The sequence below is a fragment of the Phocoena sinus genome, chromosome 12 (genome assembly GCF_008692025.1).
Source record: "Phocoena sinus isolate mPhoSin1 chromosome 12, mPhoSin1.pri, whole genome shotgun sequence".
Classification (NCBI taxonomy): Eukaryota; Metazoa; Chordata; class Mammalia; order Artiodactyla; family Phocoenidae; genus Phocoena; species Phocoena sinus.
This window is the reverse complement of record NC_045774.1, coordinates 9,845,377-9,872,323: the sequence shown is the minus strand read 5'-3', so window position 1 is coordinate 9,872,323 and position 26,947 is coordinate 9,845,377. Positions and strand designations below refer to the sequence as shown.

At 39.4% G+C, this 26,947-nt stretch overlaps 1 protein-coding gene across 2 annotated transcripts in view; it reads right to left on the bottom strand.

The window, feature by feature from the left end:
* The window catches only part of TMEM242 (transmembrane protein 242), a 47,579-nt gene extending 33,156 nt beyond the window's left edge, over nt 1-14,423 (bottom strand). For both annotated transcript variants that reach the window (XM_032651683.1, XM_032651684.1), the window contains exons 1-2: nt 14,284-14,423; nt 13,677-13,777 (exon numbers count right to left, since the gene is read on the bottom strand). In XM_032651683.1, coding sequence (XP_032507574.1) covers nt 13,677-13,777; nt 14,284-14,371 — 189 coding nt within the window. In that variant the 5' untranslated portion in view covers nt 14,372-14,423. The remainder of the gene's footprint in view (nt 1-13,676; nt 13,778-14,283) is intronic.
* Between the last annotated feature and the right edge of the window lie 12,524 nt (nt 14,424-26,947).

Sequence of the window (26,947 nt, the reverse complement as noted above, 5' to 3'; positions counted from 1 at the left end):
GGAAGCCCCATGTTTAAAATGTAAGTTGACAGTGTATTTTTATTTAAAGATTTAAACTCTGAAATAAAAAAGATACTCCTCCACTACACTGGTCAGACACTCATTGGAGGACAATATCTAGGGTTAGTGTCTACTAATTTAGGTTAGAAGGAGCTCATAATAAGAAAACAACAAAACAGTAAAGCTCCGACATGAAGGGAGCTAATTTAATTTTTTGTAAAATATGGTGATTCTATGGATGTGGTGAGCTCTTTTTCCATATCTATTGTTTCGTGAATAAAACTGCACAAGTGGCATTCATATGCTAAATGTTTCTTTTTACTATTGATACTAACGATTAAATTACATTGATCAGAAGGACCAAAGCCACATTTTTCCTTATACTGTTAAAGGACCATTAATCTTATTTTTTAATGAGATTAATTTTTAAATAAGATTGCAGGACTGCAATCTCCCAGGGATCCTGTATTTCCAAATACTATATCACAGTTAATAATTATATATATATATATGCACATAATTATATATATATTGCTCCCTTACTATATGACAAGCACTGTTCAAAGCATTTTGCATATAGTAATTCATTAAGCATTTTACTTCACCTTACTCTGTGAGACATGTACTATTATCCTCATTTTACTAAAGACCAACTAAAGTAGAGAGAGATTAAATAACTTGTTCAAGGTTTCATGCTTATAAAAGCTAGAGCACTTCAGCAGCCTGGCTTTACGGACTAAGTGGAATTTGCCATTCAGTCATTTATCACTTCTGATTCTAAATACAACACAATACAAAATGTAAATGAAAGTCTCTTTTTAAGTGGAAACAATCATAGTGTAAATTAGAATAAAAACATCATTACTTAGGATAATTCAAGTATTTACACTACTGGAAGTAGAGAAGGAAGTGATAATACTTACAGGCCTACTTGAAATGTAACCAAGGGGCATTCACTTATTTCCATAGTTTGACATGAATATGAAATGTAATTTATCTTCAAAAATTTTTTTAAAGGAGACTGCAGAATTTAGGAAATATTAAGAATTTATTATTTTTCCCTGTGAGCCTGTCTGCTAAAACACACTAAACATCAACGAACAAAAATAGTCAGAAACAATAAAAACTTGAACTTCCTCAAAAGTTGTATCTTATTTTTTCTGATTATATATCATCGTGGAAAATTTGGTATGTATGAGAAAGCATAAGAATGAATGGAAAAAACCTCCCTTTTATTATTCAGTAAAAACCATGTTAGACATTTTGACACATTCTCCCTCCTTCTGATTGTGGACATTTTAAAAACAACTTAACGCCATTAAAATGTTCTTAATCTTCAACTTTCATCCTCTCATTGTGTCAAAAACTCAAATATTTTTACTGGTTACACGGCACTGATTTATCATAATTTACTTAGCCATTTGTTATTAATGTACGCTAGTTTCACTTTTTTATATTAAAAACTTCTTTTTGCCTAAACACTGACTTGCATTTCTGATTAAGTCCTTGTGGAAAATTCCTCAAAGTAGAATTATTAAGTGGAGGAGCATGAATATTTTATAAGCTGATAAACACTATAAACTGTTTTTCAAAAGGTTGTTCTAAGTTACAATGCTGTTTTATGAGGACCATTTCAAGTTGGCCTGCATTAGATGGTCTCAGTAAAAATAAAAACACAAAAAAAGAAACCTTTGAAATTTATATAAGACTATTTATTTTCTTTGCGGTACACGGGACTCTCACTGTTGTGGCCTCTCCCGTTGCAGAGCACAGGCTCCGGACGCGCAGGCTCAGCGGCCATGGCTCACGGGGCCCAGCCGCTCCGCGGCATGTGGGATCCTCCCGGACCGGGGCACGAACCCGTGTCCCCTGCATCGGCAGGCGGACTCTCAACCATTGTGCCACCAGGGAAGCCCTATAAGACTATGTATAACTTACATTTCTATTGTTACTGAGAATGAGTATTTGTCCAAGTTATTATAAGCCAATGTTCACATCTTTTGAATTGCATATTCATGTTTTTTGTCCATTTAAAGTTTTCTGATTTGTATATTCTTTCTATATTAACGTTCTTTGAAGCCCTTATACCTATCATACGTGCTATCATATTTCCCTAGTTTGGTTTGCTTTTATCCTTTTATTTTGCTTATTGTTTGTTTGTTTTTGGTTAAAAATGCATTCTAATGCTTTTAAACTTACTAAAATTTCCCTCATCTGGAAATTGGTTCAAGATGGCAGAGTAGAAGGACATGCGCTCACTCCCTCTTGCGAGAGCACCTGAATCACAACTAACTGCTGAACAGTCATCGACAGGAAGACACTGGAATCACCAGAAAAGATACCCCACATCCAAAAACAAAGGAGAAGCCACAATGAGACATTAGGAGGGGCGCAACCACAATAAAATCAAATCCCATAACTGCTGCGTGGGTGACTCACCAACTGGAGAACACATACACCACAGAAGTCCACCCACTGGAGTGAAGGTTCTGGGCCACACATCAGGCTTCCCAAGCTGGGGGTCCAGCAACAGGAGGAGGAATTCCCAGAGAATCAGACTTTGAAGGCTAGCGGGATCTGACTGCCGGACTTCGACAGGACTGGGGGAAACAGAGACTCCACTCTTGGAGGGCACACACAAAGTAGCGTGCACTTCGGGATCGAGAGGAAGGAGCAGTCTCCCATAGGAGACTGAAGCAGACCTACCTGCTAATGTTGCAGGGTCTCCTGCAGAGGCGGGGGCCTGCTGTGGCTCACCACAGGGACAAGGACACTGCCAGTAGAAGTTCTGGGAGGTACTCATTGGCGTGACCCCTCTCAGAGTACACCAATGGACCCACCAAAGAGCCTGTAGGCTCCAGTGCTGGGTCACCTCAGGCCAAACAACCAACAGGGAGGGAACTCAGCCCCACCCATCAGCAGTTTTAAAGTTTTACTGAGCCCTGCCTACCAGAGCAACACCCAGCTCTACCCACCACCAGTCCCTCCCATCAGGAAACTTTCACAAGCCTCTTAGATAGCCTCATCCACCAGAGGGCAGAGAGCAGAAGCAAAAAGAACTACAATCCTGTACCCTGTGGAACGAAATCACATTCACATAAAAACAGACAAAATGAGAAGGCAGAGGATTATGTACCAGATGAAGGAACAAGATAAAACCCCAGAAAAACAACTAAATGAAGTGGAGATAGGCAACCTTCCAGAAAAAGAATTCAGAATAATAGTGAAGATGATCCAGGACCTCGGAAAAAGAATGGAGGCAAAGATCGAGAAGATGCAAGAAATATTTAACAAAGACCTAAAAGAATTAAAGAAAAAACAAACAGAGATGAACAATACAATAACTAAAAGGAAAAGTACACTACAAGGAATCAATAGCAGAATAACCGAGGCAAAACGGATAAGTGACCTGGAAGACAGAATGGTGGAACTCACTGCCATGGAACGGAACAAAGAAAAAAGAATGAAAAGAAATGAAGACAGCCTAAGAGACCTCTGGGCCAACATTAAATGCAACAACATTTGCATTATAGGGGTCCCAGAAGGAGAAGAGAGAAAGGACCTGAGAAAATATTTGAAGAGATTATAGTTGAAAACTTCCCTAACATGGGAAAGGAAATAGACACCCAGTCCAGGAAGCACGGAGAGTCCCAGGCAGGATAAACCCAAGGAGAAACACACCAAGACACATAGTAATCAAATTGACAAAAATTAAAGACAAAAAGAAAAATTATTTAAAGCAACAAGCAGAAAATGACAAATAAGATACAAGGGAACTCCCATAAGGTTAAGAGCTGATTTCTCAGCAGAAACTCCACAAGCCAGAGGGAGTGGCATAATACATTTAAAGTGATGAAAGGGAAGAACCTACAACCAAGATTACTCTACCCAGCAAGGATCTCATTCAGATTCAACAGAGATATCAAAAGCTTTACAGACAAGCAAAAGCTAAGAGAATTCGGCACCACCAAACCAGCTCTACAACAAATACTAAAGGAACTTCTCTAAGTGGGAAACACAAGAGAAGAAAAGGGCCTACAAAAACAAACCCAAAACAATTAAGATAATGGTAATAGGAACATACATATCGATAATTACCTTGAATGTGAATGCATTAAATGCTCCAACCAAAAGACAAAGGCTTGCTGAATGGATACAACAATAAGATCCATATATATGCTGCCTACAAGAGACCCACTTCAGACCCAGGGACACATACAGACTGAAAGTGAAGGGATGGAAAAAGATATTCCATGCAAATGGAAATCAAAAGAAAGCTGGAGTAGCAATAGTCACAGTAGATAAAATAGACTTTAAAATAAAGAATGTTACAAGAGACAAGGAAAGACACTACATAATGATCAAGGGATCAATCCAGGAAGAAAATATAACAATTATAAATATTTATGCACCCAACATAGGAGCACCTCAATACATAAGGCAAATGCTAACAGCTATAAAAGAGAAAATCGACAGTAATAGTGGGGGACTTTCACATCTCAGTTACACCAATGGACAGATCATCCAGACTGAAAATTAACAAGGAAACACAAGCTTTAAATCACACAGTAGACCAGATAGATCTGATATTTATAGGACATTCCATCCGAAAACAGCAGATTACACCTTCTTCTCAACAGAACATTCCCCAGGACAGGTCACATCCTGATCACAAATCAAGCCTCAGTAAATTTAAGAAAACTGAAATCATATCAGGTATCAGGTATCTTTTCTGAAATCATATCAGGTATCAGGTATCTTTTCTGACCACAACGCTATGAGATTACAAATCAATTACAGGGAAAAAAACGTAAAGAACACAAACACATAGAGGCTAAACAACACGTTACTAAATAGCCAAGAGATCACTGAGGAAATCAAAAAATTCCTAGAGACAAATGAGGATGAAAACACAACAATCTAAAGCCTACTGGATGCAGCAAAAGCAGTTCTAAAAGGGAAGTTGATAGCAATACAAACCTACCTCAAGAAACAAGAAACATCTCAAATGAACAATCTAAACTTACACCTAAAGAAACGAGAGAAAGAAGAACAAACAAAACCCAAAGTTAGTAGAAGGAAAGAAATCATAAAGATCAGAGCAGAAATAAATGAAATAGAAAGAAAACAATAGCAAAGATCAATAAAACTAAAAGCGGGTTCTTTGAGAAGATAAACAAAATTGATAAACCTTTAGTCAGACTCATCAAGGGAAAGAGGGAGAGGACTCAATTCAATAAAATTAGTAATGAAAAAGGAGAAGTTACAACAGACACCACAGAAATACAAAGCATCCTAAGAGACTACTACAAGCAACTCTATGCCAATAAAATGGACAACCTGGAAGAAATGGACAAATTCTTAGAAAGAGGTAACCTTCCAAGACTGAACCAGGAAGAAATAGAAAATATGAACAGACCAATCACAAGTAATGAAACTGAAACTGTGATTAAAAATCTTCCAGCAAACAAAAGTTCAGGACAAGATGGCTTCACAGGTGAATTCTAGCAAACATTTAGACAAGAGCTAACACCTATCCTTCTCAAACTCTTCCAAAAAATTGCAGAGGGAGAAACACTCCTAAACTCATTCTACAAGGCCACAACCCTGATACCAGAACCAGACAAAGATACTACAAAAAAGAAAACTACAGACCAATAACACTAATGAATATAGATGTAAAAATCCTCAACAAAATACTAGCAAACAGAATCCAACAGCACATTAGAAGGGTCATACACCATAATCAAGTGGGGTTTATCCCAGGGATGCAAGGATTCTTCAGTATATGCAAATCAATCAATGTGATACACCATATTAACAAATTGAAGAATAAAAACCATATGATCATCTCAACAGATGCAGAAAAAGCTTTTGACAAAATTCAACACCCATTTATTATAAAAACTCTCCAGAAAGTGGGCACAGAGGGAACCTACCTCAACATACTAAAGGCCATATACGACAAGCCCACAGCAAACATCATTCTCAATGGTGAAAAACTGAAAGCACTGCCTCTAAGATCAGGAACAATACAAGGAAGTCCACTCTCACCACTATTATTCAACATAGTTCTGGAAGTCCTAGCCACGGCAACCAGAGAAGAAAAAGAAATAAAAGGAATGCAAATTGGAAAAGAAGTAAAACTGTCACTGTTTGCATATGACATGATACTATACATAGAGAATCCTAAAGATGCCACCAGAAAACTACTAGAGCTAATCAATGAATTTGGTAAAGTGGCAGGATACAAAATTAATGCACAGAAATCTCTTGCATTCGTATACACTAACAACGAAAGATCAGAAAGAGAAATTAAGGAAACAATTCCATACACCACTGCAACAAAAGGAATAAAATACCTAAGAATAAACCTACCTAAGAAGGTAAAAGACCTGTACTCAGAAAACTATTAAGACACTGATGAAAGAAATCAAAGATGACACAAACAGATGGAGAGATATACCACGTTCTTGGATTGGAAGAATCAACACTGCGAAAATGACTATACTACCCAAAGCAATCTACAGATTCAATGCAATTCCTATCAAATTACCAAAGGCAAATTTTTACAGAACTAGAACAAAAAATCTTAAAATTTTTATGGAGACATAAAAGACCCTGAATAGCCAAAGCAATCTTGAGGGAAAAAAACAGAGCTGGAGGAATCGGGCTCCCTGACTTCACACTCTACTACAAAGCTACAGTAATCAAGACAATATGGTACTGGCATAAAAACAGAAACACAGATCAATGGAACAGGGTAGAAAGCCCAGAGATAAACCCACGCACCTTTGGTCAACTAATCTATGACAAAGGAGGCAAGGATATACAATGGAGAAAATACAGTCTCTTCAATAAGTGGTGCTGGGAAAACTGGACAGCTACATGTAGAGAATGAAATTAGAACACTCCTAACACCATACACAAAAATAAACTCAAAATGGATTAAAGACCTAAATGTAAGACCAGACACTATAAAACTCTTAGAGGAAAACATAAGAAGAACACTCTTTGACATAAATCACAGCAAGATCTTTTTTGACCCACCTCCTAGAGTGATGGAAATAAAAACAAAAATAAACAAATGGGACCTAATGAAACTTGAAAGCTTTTGCACAGCAAAGGAAACCATGAACAAGATGAAAAGACAACCCTCAGAATGGGAGAAAATATTTGCAAACGAATCAACAGACAAAGGATTAAACTCCAAAATATATAAACAGCTCATGCAGCTCAATATTAAAAAAACAAACAACCCAATCAAAAAATGGGCAGAAGACCTAAATAGACATTTCTCCAAAGAAGACATACAGATGGCCAAGAAACACATGAAAAGCTGCTCAACATCACTAATTATTAGAGAAATGCAAATCAAAACTACAATGAGGTATCACCTCACACCAGTTAGAATGGGCATCATCAGAAAATCTACAAACAACAAATGCTGGAGAGGGTGTGGAGAAAAGCGAACCCTCCTGCATTGTTGGTGGGAATGTAAATTGATCCAGTCACTGTGGAGAACAGTATGGAGCTTCCTTAAAAAACTAAAAACAGAATTACCATATGACCCAGCAATCCCACTACTGGGCATATACCCAGAGAAAACCATAAATCAAAAAGACACATGCACCCCAATGTTCACTGCAGCTCTATTTACAATAGCCAGGTCATTGAAGCAACTTAAATGCCCACTGACAGACAAATGGATAAAGAAGATGTGGTACATATATACAATGGAATATTACTCATTCATAAAAAGGAACGAAACTGAGTCATTTGCAGAGACGCGGATGGACCTAGAGACTGTCATACAGAGTGAAGTTAAGTCAGAAAGAGAAAAACAAATATCATATATTAACGCATATATGTGGCACCTAGAAAAATGGTACAGATGAACCGGTCTGCAAGGCAGAAGCAGAGACACAGATGTACAGAACAAACGTATGGCCACCAAGGGGGGAAAGCGGGGAGGGGTGGTAGTGGGATGAATTGGGAGATTGGGATTGACAGTATATATATATATATATATATATATATATATATATATATATACTAATACGTATAAAATAGATAACTAATTAAAAAAACTATTTAAGTAATAGAAGACATGAAGAGATTAAAATAAATAAATAAACAATGTACATGACAATTTAAAAAAACATCTTATTGCTACAAAAAAAGCTAACCATCATTGGTGCCCTTGGCAAGTCAGTACTCTTTTTATCATAGTCACATCAGAGATCACTGATCATAGATCACTGTAACAAATAAAGAAAAGCTTGAAATACTGAGGGAATTACCAAAATGTAACACAGAGACACAAAGTGAACAAAAAAAAAAAACCTTCCCTCATTCAAGTCACAGTCATTTCTCTTTCCTTCTAGCTGTATTTTTTAAAAAAAAACTTTTACCCCTTAACTTTTTAGTTCAGCTGGTATTTACTTTAGTTTTAATGGAAGCTGATAACTAAAGGGAGTTTACTCCCCCAATAGCTTAGCATCTGCCCCAGCACCACTCTATAGATTAATCCTTCTCCCAACTTATTTAGAAAATTAGATAGAGAGGTTTGTTTCTAAGCTATTTTCGTAATGTGAACTGATTTTTTTAAATAACAGAATCACACAGATTTAATTATAGAATCACTAAAGTCTTAATATCCAGAAAGTATATCATACTCATTACTTATTTATTATTTTTTTTGCAGTACGTGGGCCTCTCACTGATGTGGCCTCTCCCGTTGCAAAGCACAGGCTCCGGACGCGCAGGTTCAGCGGCCATGGCTCACGGGCCCAGCCACTCCGTGGCATGTGGGATCTTCCCGGACCAGGGAACGAACCCGTGTCCCCTGCATCGGCAGGCGGACTCTCAACCACTGCGCCACCAAGAAAGCCCATACTCATTACTTTTTATCAAACATTTCTTTACCATTTTAATCTATTAATTCTTCCAGAAAAACCCTGAAACGTTTTGTCAAGTTCTCCAATTCCCATTCATTAGCATTTTCATTAGAATGACATCAAACATTAGCTAACTGGCAAGAGACAGCAAATTTATAACATCCTGTCTTTCATCGGGAAATATATTCCCATTTACTCAAGTCTTTTTTTTTTTAAGAATTTTCTTTATATTGCTCAACCCATTTCTTAATAAAGGTTTTTTTATGCATGCATTTGTGATTGTGAATGTTATTCATAGTACATAGAAACACTTTATCTGTATCCCCATGCCTAGACCTAGCAGATCTTATCTAATGACATACTTTTTGTAGATATATCCTGGTCCTGACCAGATTTTCAAGAGATTTTTCTTTAGCCATTTTCTATGATGAAAACAATATACTACTCTCTAATCTTGTTCCTTCTTCTCATGTCGCTATAATTTCAGCAACAGATCTCACACAAATGCACTAATTTCTAATTGGCTTGCATTTTCATCCAGAAGCAGTATCATTAACCAAATATTATTACACCAGGGTCAGTTTAAGTGCTTTGGCTTAAATTTTATTTTAGAAACTTAAATTAAAAATCTTTTACTTCCCTAAGAAGAAATTATATATGTATTACAGATATACATAAATTTTTAAAAGTCTACACAAACCCACATTTGTTTTGCTAAGTAAAAAAGGTAACTATGTATAAAAATAACCCTTAATAACACAGCAATACTCCAAATAAAATCTTAGGTTTGCCAAACTTTCAGATTAAAAAAAAAAAAAAAAGGTACATGCTGTATTTGTATATCAGTCTCAGAAATTGATTGTGAAAGGAAGTGAGTTATTATCAGTTACTGTCTACATACTTCCAAAAATGAATTTTAGTGGAAATGATGTTAAAAAATTGATCTGCCCTTATTAAGTTTTTAAAAGTCTAGTCACAAGCTTTATCCGCTGGAGTTATACATCACATGACCTTCATATAGCCTGCTCAGAATTTTCAAAATGAACACTGACTGGTTGCAGGGAAAGACTGACTTGCCAAAAAATAATGTTGCTTTAAAAGATCTTTACATATAACCACATATGCTAGTCACATCTATATAAATGAAAGCTACCTTTTTCTTCACTACCACATTGTTTATTTTTTTCATTTAAATTAAAATGAAGCCATGTGCATATGGAAGTTTGAATTTAACAAATCACAATGCAGTTATGATATTTAATATCCAAGATAAAACAAAAAAATTATTTTCCATTCTTTTGTGTTTATAATACCTCTTGTGCTTAAAGACATGGGTGCCCCTTATCTTGTATCTACTTTAACAAGAATTAATCTATTATTCACACGTGCAGGACCTATCAAGAACGAATTGTTCAGCTTTTCAGAAAGTTAACTGCTTACCTAAAGAATCAGGCTCATGTTTTTAGTTTAGTTTTTTTTTTTTTTCAGTTTAATCCTGGGCTGAATTTGACATAAATCAAACTGATATTTAAAAAGAATGCTCAATCTAGCTATTTCCTCTACAGAGCCTTCCTACCTGATACGTTTTGCTATATTCTTTACATCACAGAAACAGCCGCGTTGTTGTAACATAAACAATATATATTTTTTAAAGATTTATTTTTATAATTTCTCATAAGTTGTAACTATATCAGAAAGATGATGACTCATCCTTATGGTCTGTTCATTACCTAAATGGGTCTTGAAATAACTGTTATTTGAAGGATATTTAACCTCCAAAACAGGGGTTCTCAAACTTCCTGGTCTCAGGATCCATTTATACTTTGATCCCAAAGATTTCTGATTATGTGAATTAAAATAACCATCTTACAAAACAAAACATTTAGTGCAAAGATAGGCAACGTTTTACATTTTTGCTAATTTTTTAAATGTCTGGTTTAATAAAGACAGCTGAATTTTCATATACGTGTCTATATTCAATCTGTTGCAATATGTTTATTGGTTGAAGTATATGAATAAAATCTCTCCTCATACAGATATGTGGTTGGAAAAGGGAGGAGTATTTTAATAGCCTCCCTTCTTTGATACTATACCCAAACTCAACAAATAGTTTCTTAAAAATTATCTGCAATATGGAATATAAAATCGTATCAATGAATTTTTGTACTTTATTACATTAAAACCCATTAGTCTAATCTGCATTTTTGAATGGAACTTTTATCCAGGCATCATGATCATTCAGAAAATAATGATTTGCCAAGCTAACAGTTATCTTTCAACTGTTGACATCATTTATTTATTAAATACCAAAAAATTACATCATTCATATCCCTACCAATCTCACCTTATAATGCATGTGATGTGGGTTCGATCCCTGGTCAGGGAACTAAGATCCCACATGTCGTGGGGCAACTAAGCCCACGTGCCATAACTACAGAGCTCATGCACCTCAACTAGAGAGCCCGCGTGCCACAACTACAGAGCCTATGCGCTCGGGAACCCACATGCCACAACTACAGAACCCACACGCCACAACTACAGAACACACACACCACAACTACAGAGCCCATGCGCCCTGGAGCCTGCACACCACAACTAGAGAGAAGCCCGTGCACCACAGCGAAGAGCCCATGTGACGCAATGAAGATCCCACGTGCCACAACTAAGACCCAACAGCAGCCAAAAATAAATTAGATAAATAACTAACTAAATAAATCTTAAAAAAAAAGAAAAGCCTTTTAAGTGTTTGAGCAGATGGCAAGCTCACAATGGCAGACACACGTTTTTTAAAATCTAATTTTTACTCAAAAACTGGAATTTTATCACTGGCAACAAATACTAACAATTGCTTGCTTGAAGAGACAGGTTCATTTTGTTCATTTTCAAGAAAATGTCTACCAAATACTCACTTCTGAATAACTACAATTTGTCTGTTGCTCTTACAAGTGAAAATAATATGCCATGAAAAAAAGTGGCTAGTTCAGTGTGTATCTCACACAACTGCTTTTTCTTGAGAAAAACATATTACTTTGGTATAAAGCAGAAGCGCTTTATGTGTACTTCCCATTTCTTCACACAGAATATTGAAGAAGTTAAGTTCAAGGGTCAAGATATTTAAAATAAATAATTTTACTTCTTCATCAAGGATACTCTTATGCAATGATGGGTTTAACCTCGGGTGCACAGGAAGGAAGAAAACAATGCCTGCTAGTATAGTTTGGGGCCACTGCCTCGACTACAGCAAGGCACCAGCAGTTTTACCCTCTGTTGTTTCTGTATCATTAGTGCAGGTATCTTAGCAGTATTATGAAAATAACTGACTTTACAGACGCCCAACGGGTCTCAAGGATCCCCAGGGTTCTGTGGACCACAGTTTGAAAACCACCACGTTAGACTATAAAGGCCATGTGTGATATCAAATCTCAGAACCACAAAATAGAATGCAAAGTTGTGAACATGTATATGTGCTTTTTTTTTTCCTGAGAGAGAATTGCTAGCTTTCATCAGATTCTCAAAAAAGATCTGTGACCCAAAGGTTATCATGTTAACTTGGATTTAGAAATCAACCAAAACTCCACTATTAAAACACCACTATCAGTCAGGTTTCACTGATTTCTTTCACAAAATATATATTTCTGCGCTGAAAATATTCTGTGACATAGGGGGAAAATGACCATGAGCTCATAACAGTTATTTGGGAAACTCCATAGGAACTCTGAGTATTCAGAGGGGAATCCAAATGCACTTGAAATGTGGTCTCTTGCCATTCTTAAGGCTTAAATATGATTATCAGATTATTAAAGATAAATACAAGTCAGAAGGGAATTGAACTGGTTTATGACTTTTCACATAACACTGTATTCCAAAGCAAATATCAAACTGTAATTGGATTGTTATTTGTGTGATTATTTGTTTACCATCTGTCTCCCACACCAGACTTAGCTTTTTGAGGGGTACATGTGTTTTGTTCATTTTTGTATCTCTTGCACCTAGCTAGCACAGTGCCTGCACATAAAAGATCCAAAATAAACATTTGTTGAAGCAATTAATTAATGGATAAATAAACCTTATGAGGCGGGTAGGGCAGAAACAGAACGAAACAGAAGAACCACCACAGGGGAAGAAAATTTCTCAACTGGGAAAATGAAGTACACCTTCATTGACAGCATGACTGCTCAATTTTGCTCATGGAAAAAGGATTTTCTGCCCTCCGTGGGTTATAGTCATTCAACCAAAATTTACTGAGCACCTACTATGTGCCAGGCAATTTTCTAGGGAGTGGGGCTGCTGCACTGCACAAGCATGCATGGTTTCTGGGTTCAAGGAGCTGACCTATGTTTTTCATCTGTACTAAGACGCACTGTATTTCATCATTTTAACATCTCTGAGAAAAGCCTCTTGCAGTGCTATCTCAAGAATTTAACTGGCATTTTTTTTCTTTTTTAGCGGTACATACAATATTGGGACCTCTCACAACTGAGAATGATTTACCTAGATTTAGATTTAATGTCATGTTGTGAATAGGAAATGTACTGGATGAGCTTTCAAAGACGTGTTCTGCTAAAAGTTTAAAAAGCGCATAATTACTTCTTTTTAAACGAAAATACAGACAGTTAATTAATTTGTACACTTCCTGAATCTATGAGGTGCACACTGGTTTACTTCTTAAAGTAATGTGAAAGGCCACCAACACTTTCTTTACGTTTCCTAGTCAAAACAGCTGCCATTGATTTGTAAACAACAATAATGCTATGAATGGATTTCGGTGTCACAAACCTTATGGAACCATTCAGGACTTCTCTTTTTAGCCAATGATAGCGTTGTAACAAATCCAGCCAGCATTCCCGCTGCAGCAACAGTACCAAGGAAAATTCCACCTGTCAAGAGTTTTGGGGGTAGGGCATGGAGGGTGGGGAGAGGCAAAAACAAACAAACAAAAAAAACCCTTACGTTAAAAAGATGGACACAAGTAAGTTTCAGATACTATTTAAAAATCACTTTTGAATTTCGAGAAACGATGGCTAAGCAGCTCTTGGCAAAGGTAAATGACAGCGGCTGGGAAACCTGCGTGACCACACGACCTCTGGTTCCTGAGGCCATGCTAAGGTAGAAGATAGGCGCAGGGTCTCTTCCCCTCTTCCCGGGGACAACTGCGTCAAAAGGGAGAGTGGGAGTTAGAAAAGGGAGGACACGAAAGAAACTGCAGAGGGAATGGGGGAAATGCAGCACATACAGAACAGCTCGCGGGACCAGCCCACGGACTAAACTCAGGGCACCCAAGCGAAGGTCTCCCTGGGCGGGGTGTGAGTGGGAATGCCAGCTCCAGCGCAGGCTAGGGCCCCGGGTGAGGTTACCCCGACACCCGCACCCCACCACACCACACCTTTAACCACGAAAAGCCGGTCATTAGTGGACGCCGGAGCCCCCAGACGAGAAGACGGCTCTCCAGTCCCAGTATCCTCTGTCTCCATGTTTATAAGCCTCCACTACTGCGTCCGGCGCCAACTGGGACCGGGTGGAAGCGAGAGCTAGGCGGAGGAGAAAGGTTCCGCTGCCCCCTCCATCTGTGCAACCTGAATACCGGTCCGGAGAACGACCTTTGCCCCAAAACTTCTGTCCTCCCCCGCGCGCGAGCGGGGAAGCTGCTGTGGCTGCACCCCGGGGGCGGTGTGTTCCAAGGCTGTCAACCAGGGAGGATCATTTGCCTGCTCCAAGGTGATGATCGCTGCACTTTAATATTGTGTCTATTTGAAACACCGCTCAGCTTTGACTCTAGGGGGCAGTGAGGGGTCGCAGATTGCGCCAGGAGCCCAGTCCCAGCCTGTTTAGAGACCCTGCAGCTCAGTTTCCCGGTGAGCCGTACACTATGTCTGAGGATTTGGCCGGCGTTAACATTTCACGATTCTAAAAAGTAGGCCTCGGCCTTTTCTCTGTATTTTGCTGGGAAATTTCGTAACAGTTGTCGCTTTAGGTGTAAGTGACAGGCTTTATCCCTGGAAGACTGCCAGCCTATGAGCTGTGTGGTGATGCGCTTCCTACCCCACGGTTTGATTGATTGTCCAGCCGAAGGGACTGGATGGCTAGCATGCTGAACTGAAGTGAATGGCACAACCGCAGACGGGAGAGCAAAGGAGCACCCTAAGGGGTTGCTAACACGGAGCTTCAAGGCTGCCCCAGAGCGGCTCAGCGCCAGCGGCCAACAGACAGACCCAGTCTTCACAGACTGGTAGGCTAATTTGCAAAAGGTGGTGGATTCAGTAAGCGGCCATTGAGAGGAGGCGGCTGGTAGTCATAGAAAATCTTTTCAGCCTCTCAAAGACAGACACATGACATCATCTTTTAAAATGAGGCAATCTGTCATTCTTGTTCAGTCTGAACGACAACAGCAAAAGCCATGAACTTCTTGAGATGGGAATGGAGATCTTTATTCATTTTTATACGTCCTGGCTCTCACGGTGTTACCTGGTCATGTATAATAAATAAATGTTGGATGAAAGAGTAAATGAATGCATCAGTTAAAATGCAGTTAATAGCCCAAACCTGGGCTCTGGTCCTAAACCATTTCTCAGCTATGTGAACTTGATTAGGTTATTAGGCTCACTTACCTCAGTTTCCTCACCTGCAAAATACAGAAACTGATAGAACCCACCTCATAGTATTGCCGTAAGAATGAAGTGAAGCAGTGTAGGTAAAGGAGTTAGCATAGTGCCTGGCACAAACACTTAGTGCATCTTAGCTCTAGTTATTATCCCCTTCGATTCCAGTAGCTGTTTTGCAGCATTGCCTATAGAGATTTTTTTAAATTATAGATGCCCAGGGCCTACCACTGGAGTTGACAGCTCTGAAGGTCCAGGCAGGGCGGTTTAAAAGCTCCATTGAGCTTCTTATAATGAGCCAGGTTGAGCACTACTGCTCTGTTCAAATTTCTGTGTGGGAGAAATCACAAAGAATTTATTTAACTTTGGATTCTTTGGAAGCACAGTGTCAGAATCTGAAAGAGCCCTTTAAGCTGGCAAATGCTGTGCTAATTTGTCGAAGGTCCCGAGACTTAACCTTCCCCCTATACACAATGGTGACCATAGCAGCTAACATTTATTGAGTGTTTTCTGTGTGTCTGGCATTACCCTAAATGCTTCAAATAAATTATCTCATTTCGTCTTCTCCATTGTGGACCAAAAACAAAACAAAACAAAAACAACAAAAAAACTGTTGCCTGCCATCCCAGTAAACAATGAATGTTGCCCTCCATCAAGCCATCAGGCACTGCAGCCACCCCCGCGGCGCTGCCTGAGGGCAATTCAGGCTGCAGAAAAACAGGATACGGGCCCTAGTTAGTTAAGGTGCATCTCAAAGGAATAAATTCAATGAGCCCAGACTCTTGCATCTTCCCATACTTAGAAAAGCACTAAAATCATTAACTTGAGATGTCTGGTTTTTGTGATTAGCAGTAATCTTTTGATGCTCGACTACATTTTTGTTTTTTTAGCAAAAACTCCTAAATATCCTGGCTCCTCCCTTACCTCTTTGGAACAGTTCCTCAGAGCTATCTGAGAGGCTGATTCCCAGGCTATAGTGCTAAGTAAGGTCTTCAAATAAAGCTTTTAGGTCATGCGTTTTCAGTCAACACCATAAACTCTGAGAAACTAACTTGCTCAATGCACACAGCTGTGAAGTAGCAGAGCCAGTATTTAAAAGCAGCTCCATCAAGTCCTTATCCGCCCCCGAGGGGTCCTCAAGCTTGAGCTTGGTAATTGGACTCATCTGCAAGGACTTGTTGACCACAGATTGCTGGTCTCCAATCCTAGAGTTTTTGATTCGGTAGGGCTAGGGTGGGTTTTGAGAACATGCATGTCTAACAAGTTTCCGAGTGATGTTGATGCTTCAGGTTCCACTTGGAGACCATCTTCTCTCCGTCTTACTCACAGTTTACACCTTTAAAATCCATATGAACAGGCCAATGAGCAGTACTGAAATAAAATCAATCATTCAAAAACTCCCAACAAACAAAGTCCAGGACCGTTTCAACATTTGGAATTCTGTTCTCTCAAGACGGTTTAGAGAGAAAAAGTGCTGACTCCTCGACTCTCCCCATTCTTTGCTGTTCCCCCCCCCAAAAGCACAGAAATTTTTGATTTTAAGGATTATATTACTATTTACTGTTAGAAACAGAAGAGAGATAAAACATCCTTAAATTGAGGAAAGTTACAGTGTCCTGGACTCTGGAGCCTGTCTCCATTTTGAGACAGTGACTACACACCCTGTTGGACACCTGTCTGTTTTTGTTTCTGAGCATGTGGTTCACGAACTTCCGCCTTCTTTCTAACTCCCCAGAGTAAAGGACAGCTTTCCTGCTTCCTACACGAAAGCTTCCTTTCCCGGTAAACAGAGGGCAGAGAGGCAACTAAAGCAAACCAATGGGTAATCTTTGCCTTAGCAAGCAATTTACATGTTGAGGATCCTTGTCAGACACACACTTTGGCGAGGAGGGACTGAGAGCTCCTTGGACAAGGCGAGCTTGTGGGGGGATTACATCACCATCCCCCAGCCTACTGTGCCTTGTTCTCTCCCAGGTCCTGGGGGATGGTGATTTCAAGGCCTGGGAAACACCCCTGGTACAAGGATGGAGAGTCCCTGGCCCGGAGATTAGAACCACATTCCAGGCATCCCAAGTTAGAATACTTAAAGAAAACATATTTTAAAGACAATGTCACTCGTATTTCTATAGTGCACACAATTAGGTATTTCAGGTGCAATCTGATTAGCTGGTCTGTGCTAGGAACCCTGAAATCTCACCTAGACTGGTTTCTATGGAAATGCAGGATGCAAGCTCCAAACAGGAGACTTGCAAACATTTGGAGCACAGTGTCTTTGCAAGACATTGACACTATTTCTAAAACAGCCAGACAGAGCATTCCAAGTGGAAACCAGTTATCAGTTCCTAAACGGTGCCCCGTGCGATACGAGCAGGACTGCCTTTTCAACGGAAGCACGAGTCCCTTTTAGAAAAATGTAATAGAACTGTCTCACAAGCAAAAGAACAGCCTGGGAAAGCAAGTTCATCTGAGACAGCCTCTGTTGCTATTTTGGTGTTTGTTTTAGTCAGCTCAAAGTCCATACCAGTGATGCCTCTGACCACATTCTTATTTCAAACCTTTTGGCCCCTGTAGATTCTATTTCAAATTGTGAAAGCTAGAAACCTGTTAGCATTGCAGTTCCCAGAATTTGGGTAGCCCTAGCTCTAGCTAATTCCAAACACTGATGGGCTTTTTTCCCCAACTAGTTTTTAAAGATACTTCTTGAGAGATTCAGTTTCTCCCTGTTTGAAGTATGAGGTTGAATTCTTTTTAAAATCTCACAAGGATCACATAGCATCCTTAGTAAGATCATTCTTCTCACTACTTCCTGATATAAGATAGCTGTCCAAAATGTAGTGCAGAGATTAAAAAGTATTGCCTAATTAAGTGTGTGCACAGAAGAAAAGATCCACTGGATCTTATACTGATTTATCAATGGAGGTTACCTTGAGCAAAGGGGGAGGTGAAATTTTCTATTTGTATCTCTTCTACTTTCTACCTTAATAAGTAAAATGGTGACCAGAGCAACATTTTTACGTATCTATAATGTTTGAATCATTTTTAACAAAGGACTTGTTACTTTTATGAAAAGGGGGAAAAAAAGGAAAGAAAACAATAAAAATACTTTAAAATATAACACCTTATTATTTAAAAGATAGATTTTTCTGTCTAAGTAGAAATATTATGTAGGTTTCCAGAGTTACTCACCAGACTCTCCAGCAGGATATCCAGGGACAACACTCTTGGAAAGCAAGGAAGCAAGAGTGACAAGCACGTGTCAGAAGGAGAGACTCCAGGCTGGCTGAGAGCCCTGCATGGTATTTGCATCCCCTGGTGGACTACCAGAGCCTCTTGAATGCTTCCCAATATCTGCTCTGGATTCCCAAAGTTATAGCTATTCTGAAGTGCACAACAATAAATATCATGTAATATAAATGGTAAGTATGGTAATAATTCCTCTTCAGTGAGCTGAAACTAGATTTCCAAAGCTTGAGTCTCATTACTCACGTCCAGCATTTCATTCCTTATCTCTTAGAATTGAAGTCTGTAACTCCCAGGTTGAATAATATAAGTCTATCTTCATCACAGTAAATGAAATTTGCCATTACAGGTTCCTTCCTTTCGTTTTTTCTTTATTAGAGTATCTTTTTAATTTTTTCTACATTATCAGTTGAGTTGTTATTGTTGGTGATAGACCAGAAATCTTTTTGAAAGGTGTTATATTTCATCAACTACTAGATATTTTCTTTAAAAAAAGTGATGCACATAATTTCTTTTAACTATGTTCCTCAACTTTCTTGTGAGGATCTAATATGATCACATTTGTTCAAGTATTTTGTAAATTGTCAAGTATTCTGGCAACATAAAGCATGATTATTTTTAGTCCTGTGTGTGTATCCCAGTCATAGAAAACCCTTTAACACTGCCAAAAGTGAAATATCTTTCCACTTATGCCAGTATTATCACTTTGCCAGTATTTCGTATACAGCCCCACATTTCACTCACGTTTACTGAGATCCATGATATCAACCACTAGTGTCATTAGTGCTTATTATGTGTAGCGTGTTTATTTTTATTAATTATCCCCTCTTATTCTGATGTATTAAAGATCATAAACTACAAAATGACTAAAAAGACAGGTTCTATCACATGTATGATAGAAGAGTGACTATATGAACTAGAACAAGAAAACTTTCTTGACTAAATACTATGTTTAGATAGGTTTTAGTTTCATTCATTCAGCAAGTATTAACTGAGCACCTGTTATGGTCTTGGCCCTGGCTTTACTGTGGTGAAGTCAAGAGGCACAGCTCTTGGTTTTTTGGAGCATATAGTTCCATGGCCCTCAATTTTCTAAGTAAGAATTTCATCAAGGCATTTTTTTGTTTCAACTTTTGTGGTTGATATTCTTTCTACCTATATTTCTTCTACTTTCTGCCTTCAAAAGTAAAATATGGACAGAAGCAACATTTTAATTTCTTGCTTTTGAAATCTACACTGCTCAAGGTCACCCCTCTGAATGTTAACTATTATTGCACATGTGGATATAGAGAGCCTAGGAGATGGGTCAGCACTTGTACTGAATCTGGACTGTGGGATCTTGGAATTCAGAGCGGGGCATGTGAGTAAGTGGCTAGTTCCCAGAAGTAGGATCAGCAACTGAGACCCCAACAAATGACTCAGAAGCAAGTGGGCTTATTCTGGGGGACAAAGCACATGCCTAAGGGGTCACTGCAAGAGAGGTCTTCACTTCAGGTGGTCTAGTTGTGAAATGAAGTGGGAGGATTTCTCAATCATGACCATGACATCATGAGATCCAGGGCAGGGGAGAGAGTTCAGAACTTCAGGCAGGAAGGCTGGCATTACCAAGAGATTTGTTCACGGATAATAGGTCCTTGGGCAGAACTGAAGACCCAGAGATGGTAACTGGTCACTGCAAGGCACAAACCCAGTTAAAATAGCAAGGGTACCAAAAAAGAGACCACGGCCAGGAGCCCAGTTATCAGATCCGGAGCACCGAGAGTCAGCAGGACTCCGGGCTGAGTCAGCAAGATGAGGTGAGAGGCCCAAGGTCCGTAAATAGAGCCTGATCAGGTCTTCAGCCCTACGGGCATGGAGGGCTGGAGGAGAGGGAGGGAAGCAGACAGGACCCCTGCTTTATTTGTGCGACTTGTTCATTTGCACGAGGGCCTCCAACTGGGGGGACAGGTGGGACTGGAATCCAGCCTGCAGTCTGCTCACCAGAACTTGTGCCCTAGTGCAGAGCTGCAAATGCCCCCAGGAAGGGGCACTTTTTCTCATTCACAAAAAGGTATCACATGGGTCAGTACTAGCTTTGGAAACATATTTGGAAACTTGATTTTCAGAAGCTAGAAGCCAATTTAAAATATCCCAGCTGATGGGAGTATATCTCTTACCTTAAGTGTATTCAGGCAGAAAATAAATCTTGAGAAAGATTTCAAAGTATCCAGGACTAGAGTCTCATAAACAATTGTATGGCTGAAGAAGTGCTAAAACGCATATAGATTCAAAGTGCCTTTGAAATTCAGAGAATAAGTCAGAAAAATGTTACTTCCAAAGAGTGCTAGCATGCTAAAACTACTTGACTTTACACAATTTGAAAAAATATACACGTGGTCTTTGGACAACTTTTTATAATTTTGACTCACCAACTATTGTGCTCTGTGTTTAAAAGACGTGTCTATGGTTACTTCTCACTGGGCCATACAGTTTCACCTTAGTGACATATTTTACTGAGATTTGATGCTTTTGATTTACTTTTTCATATAAAAATAATAACCTCTTAGAATGGTATGACATAGCATGATAAAATATTTCACTATATAGTAAATTACATGCAATTTAAAAGAGAGTGTTTTATTTAGGTCAGCTGCACAGGGCCCAATGCCCTTTTAGAAACATTCAGAGCATTTGATGGATTCATTGCTGAGTGAACTATAAATAAGTACAACCTCAAATTCCAGACAATGAAAATGTGCTAGGGGACACCTCAAAGCTGCCACCATTAATGACTCCTCTTTCAAGGTGAGAGAAAGAGCCTGGACAGGTTGTCTGGAAGCCAGGGTCAAGTTCCCAGCCCTGCCAGGCGTGGGGAATGATTGTCTCCACATCTCTTAATAGGAGCTTCACTGTCCTCCTCCGTAAAATGAGTGGAGTGAATAGATCAGCACTCTTCAAAATGTGTTTCATGGCATGTCAGTTCCAGAGCTGTTAGGTGCTACCTGGAAAAAAAGGCGGGGGGTGGTGGTGGTGTGTTCAAAGAAGTTTGGCAAACGAGATATAGCAGGTTGCTTTGCTGTAGGGCTTCCCAGAGTCTTCAAGAGGAGGACACAGTAAGCAATGATTCTGCAGGGAATCTGAGCATGGAACCCTTTGTTTAGGAGCATAGTGTATACTTTATAGTTTGAGAAATTCTGAACCAGCTGCTCACTAGGAGTGTTTCTACCATCCGTCCCCTCCCCCCCAACTCTATGATGCTAGCTAAGTTTGGAGAAATGAGGCTATTTCATTTAGGGGGCAGAGAGCAATGCCTACCCTTCTTACAGCTCAAGGTCAGATCTAAAATTTAATGTCTCCACCCAGCAGTTAGTCTGAACACAAAGGGTGGCTGGATTAGTGAAGACCAGATTTCACTCAGGGGTCTAAGTTCTAATTCTACTTGAGCCAAAAATAACATCTCACTTTCCCAAGTCAAATTTAGAGCTATCCTTCCCATTCTAAGAGAGAAGAAAAAGGGCTATTTATTGGGGGCTAAAGGGGGGAAGCCAAAAGGGTCATGAATAATCTACTCATTCCAATCAATTAGGAAGAAAAATGCAGTCACCAAAGCACATTCTGAATTGGTAGAGTTGAGAAACCAAAATAGACTGACTTATGGTAGAATTAGATTTACTATTTCAAGCCCTGCTATATATTTATCCTTATTTGGTTGCTTTTAACAGAGTTGCATGACTGTGGAAATAGGAGTGACCTTAAGAGGTCATGTAGCAGATCATCTTGTATCCAGGAAGGATTTCACGCAGATTCTCCTAAATACAGATTCAGCAGCAGGTCCATCTTGACTCCTGATTGTAAGGTAACCAGTTAGCTTAGGCACATTCTTCTACATTATACATAATTTCTCTTAAAGGAATGCCGTGAGCTGTGGTTATGAGTGTAGCACATACTGGAGAAACCCAGTGGTGTGCTGTATGCCGATCACAGCCTCAGCTTCTGGGGAAAATGGCCAAAGGAGTTCCACTCGCAGAGGCTTCATGTCACATGATCACATGACCCAGTTGCCCTGGCCAAAGCACATCGGACCAGGATCACCACCAGACCCAAAGGCTGTTATCTGTAGGTCAGCAACTCTGCCAAACAGGAGCCCCATTTACGGGGGTGGTGACTGGGGTGGAGGGAAATCTTAACCATGTCATCGAAGAAGAAATAGATCAGAGAAAGTGTTAAAGGAGGAAGTAGAATCTCCCAGAGACACAGGGAGAAGCTAGACTAGGTAGATTTCGTCACGATAAATAAGAGCCTCTGAAATGTCCCCCAGATGGAATTAGGAACCTTGAATTATACTGTCTCCTATCCCTAGGACTTTCTGAACAGAAGCCGGATTAATATCTGATGGAGACGAGCTAGAAGAAATTCCTGCCCTCGTGACAGGTTAGAACTTGCAAGAAGGCTTATGTCACAGGACATGGGCCAACTCAGCTCTGCCATCTCTGAAACTTGGTTTTGCCGGCAGAGCAAGAACCGATTGATCCCTCAGGGAAGAATCACGTTAATCAGGCTCATGAGTCTGAATGCCAGTTTAATACTACGTAACGAGAAATACGGTAAGAACCATGACAGGAAGCCAGGTAACAGCCAGGAGGTGAAGTGTGACACCCTACTCCTGCAGGCTCCGGCAGATCAAGGACACAAATAACGAGTAAGGAAAACTTCTAGAATGAATTGAGGGTTCACTAGGGTGGCTGGCTGTAAAATCAATCTTATAAAAATCTTTAGCTTTCCTGTATATTAGCTATAACTGATTAAAGTACAAAACAGAGAAAAAAGATCCTACTATGTGTTGGTCACAAAACTTTACTGACGTATGAGAGAAGACTTGAATATACCACGTCTCTGGTTCAGAAAACTTACCTGTACAAGTTGTCGATTCTTCTCAGTTTATAAATTTAATGTATTTCCTGTTGAAATCCAAATAGGATCATTTAAAAAACTTGACAAGATGATTCAAAATTCATCTGAATAATAAACATTCAAGAAAGGTCAAGAAATTTTTGAAAAAGCAGTACCATGAAGGGGGACTTGCCCTGAAATGATAAAATGCATGGTAAATTACATTAATTAAAGTACTAACCATAACAGGAATAGCTAACTAGATCCGTAGAACAGAATAGAAGTGTATCTAATAGCTTAGTAAACAATTAAGATATTTCAAATCAGTGGAGAAAGTCCAAAAATGGTTTTGGGACAATTGGCTGGTTATCTGGAAAAAAAGTTTAATTTCTATCTCATGTTACACTGAAACCATAAAAGTAATGAAAGAAAATATAGATGACTATCTACTGGAATACATCCTTGAGCTGGAGAAGAACTTTCTAAGCATGAAACCAAAGAAATAGATATAGACCAATTTGACTATATACAACTTAAAACTGCTCTACAGTAGACGGTGCAAATTTCTCACTTAACCGCCCCATCTCCCCTTCACCCTTGCCTGCCCCTCACTTGCTGTTGGGAGTAGCCATGTGACCAGTTCTGTCCAATGGGCATAAGTAAGAGTCAGCTGGTATTGTCTCTTCCTCCTCTGCCTAGAACAGAGACCTGATGGCTAGTGCTACAGCAGCCATTTAGTGACCTTAAGATGACACGCAGGAGGAGGCCAAGAGAGGGCAGAGATGTGAGCCCTCACATTGTCAACTCTTTGAACCAGTTCCAACAACTTCCTCTCTATGAGGTGCTTGTTATGTGAAATAATAAGTCCTCTTTGTTTAAGCCAGTGGAGTTGGCTCTGCTACTTAAAATTCATTCCTAATAGAGTCTGAGCTTAAGGCAAAATACCATGTTTCAATAAAAGGCAAATAACAAACTGGGAAAAATATTTGCAAAATATGTCATAAAAGTTAATAACCCTACTGATGTAAAGAGCTCTATAATAAATAAGAGATAGATGAATGAAAAATGGAAAAGAATATGAATAGGAACATTAAAAAGTTCAAATGTCTAATAAGTTCGTGAAAAAATTTCAGCTTCACTAGTACTCAGAAAAATTTAAGTTAAAATAATAACCTAATGATTTAGCACCTATAAAAATTGTCAAACACTGGAACCATTATGATATTTTCTGGAAAGCAATCTGGCAAAATAATTCAAATGTCTTGGAATGTCCATGCTCTTTGGGAATCTGTGCAGAGAAATGGTTAAAGAGGTCCAAAGGTTTGCTCCAAGGATGTCTCCTGCGGTTCTGTTGGTAATTGCAAAATGATGCAAATGGCAGAGATGTGCAATAATACAGCTCTGGTTAAGTAAATCTATAGGATTGCCCACCTTAAACAATGTATCCATTAACCTGCTGTAGTAGAGGCATATTTGTTGACACACAAAGATGTTCCTTATTCATCATTAAGTGAAGAGTAAGTTGCAAAGCACTTCAGTAAGGATGAAAGATTTCTATTTTTGTCAATACGTATGTTTGTGTATTTATGTGTGTGAAAAACAGCCTGGAAGAAAACGTATCGAGACATTAACATTATCTCTGGGCCTGGCCCACATTTTCTGATTATTTCTGTAATAAACATGTATTGCTTTTGAAATAAGAAACTCATTACTGTAAGAATATTCCTTGGTGAACATGGAGTTGAAACACAGGGAATTAGGATTGATTATTTAATAGTATCTGGCCAAGATAAGCTGAGGTGTTTGTCTCATTATAAGGCTACCAGAACATTCTGAGTTACTCAAGCTTGTTCCTCTGCAAGATAATTCGTTGAACACAGCTGATGTCTGTTTCTGTGATTCTCCTTCGGCTGGCCTGTTCTGACAGACATATGTTTGCTTTAGATCGTTTAATGTTTTCAGGCCAGTTAAAGTCAACCCTTACAGTTCTAAGGGTCCTTCTGCTTTTAAGGTAACTGCATTTCTTTGTTCTGATCCAGTCCAAGTGATTTAAAGTTGAACTTTCTGAAAGTAATCTGATTTCCAAGCTTCTGGGGGGAGATGAGGGTATGCCTCATTGTCATGCCTAAATATTGGCTGAGGGGAAGGTGTTGGATTCCTATAGAAAGAAAATTAGGACTCTGCCTTACAGTGGGAAAGCAAATGAGAGATCACAAAATGATCTTTTGATAACTCGAGCCTGTGAACTCCTGTGCTGACTTCTAATTTCCCATTTAGCATATTTCTTAATACCTCAAGCCATGAGCAAAGACTGTATTTCCCAATCTCATTTCCAAGCAATACTAAAAATGACTATTTCCCTTAAGGCAGTTATAATCATGACCTTGCATGTGCCAGTTGGAAATTCTCCAGAATTTCTTTTTTAATGATGGAAAATATGTTATTAAACTAACAGCATGACTGATAGGGAAGTAGGTTGCATGGGAAAATATTAAAATTTATTATAATTACATCTATCAACCAGGGTCCCAGAAGGACATAGAAAACCTCTCAGGTGGTTCAACAGAAGATTCCTTAATGAAGGGACTCTACAGAGGAGTGGGCAGGGTTAAGAGAGGTCAAGGCACCAGACATGAAAACAGTGGGAAGCTGTTATAGACCCTGGCCTGAAGGGAAACGGGGGGCCCGGCGAGATCTGGACTCAGGCAGGAGGTCCTCACCCTGGCAGAAGGAGTGTCATGGAGAGATGTTGCCACTTGCTGAGCCAGGCACCAAAGCATGAAGGGAACAGGGAAAAACTGCTCTGCTTCCTGCATCCAGTGTCCTCCAGTGCCTCCCACTGCCAAATCCTATCAGAAACCAGCCAAAAGGGACCCCTCAAGAGCTCTTCGGAGCATGGAGAAAGGCAGGAAGCATGATGAATGGATCTGAGGGCACAAGTGGAGAATGACCATCTCCCTCCCTGAAGGGATATTTTGTTCTTTTTTTTTTTTTTTTTTTCAGTACGCAGGCCTCTCACTGTTGTGCCTCTCTCGTTGCGGAGCACAGGCTCCGGACGCGCAGGCTCAGCGGCCATGGCTCACAGGCCCAGCCACTCCGCGGCATGTGGGATCTTCCTGGACTGGGACATGAACCCATATCCGCTGCATAGGCAGGTGGACTCTCAACCACTGTGCCACCAGGCAAGCCCTGTTTTGTTCTTTGAAAGGAGATAACACATCGAGGACAACTTTGGCAATGCTCAGCTATGCATCCTCAAGTTTTATCTAAGTATGTTTTCAGAAATGTATCATTTTCCAGAGATAATAAAAAAACATCAAGCCCACTGGAGTCTCAGAGAAA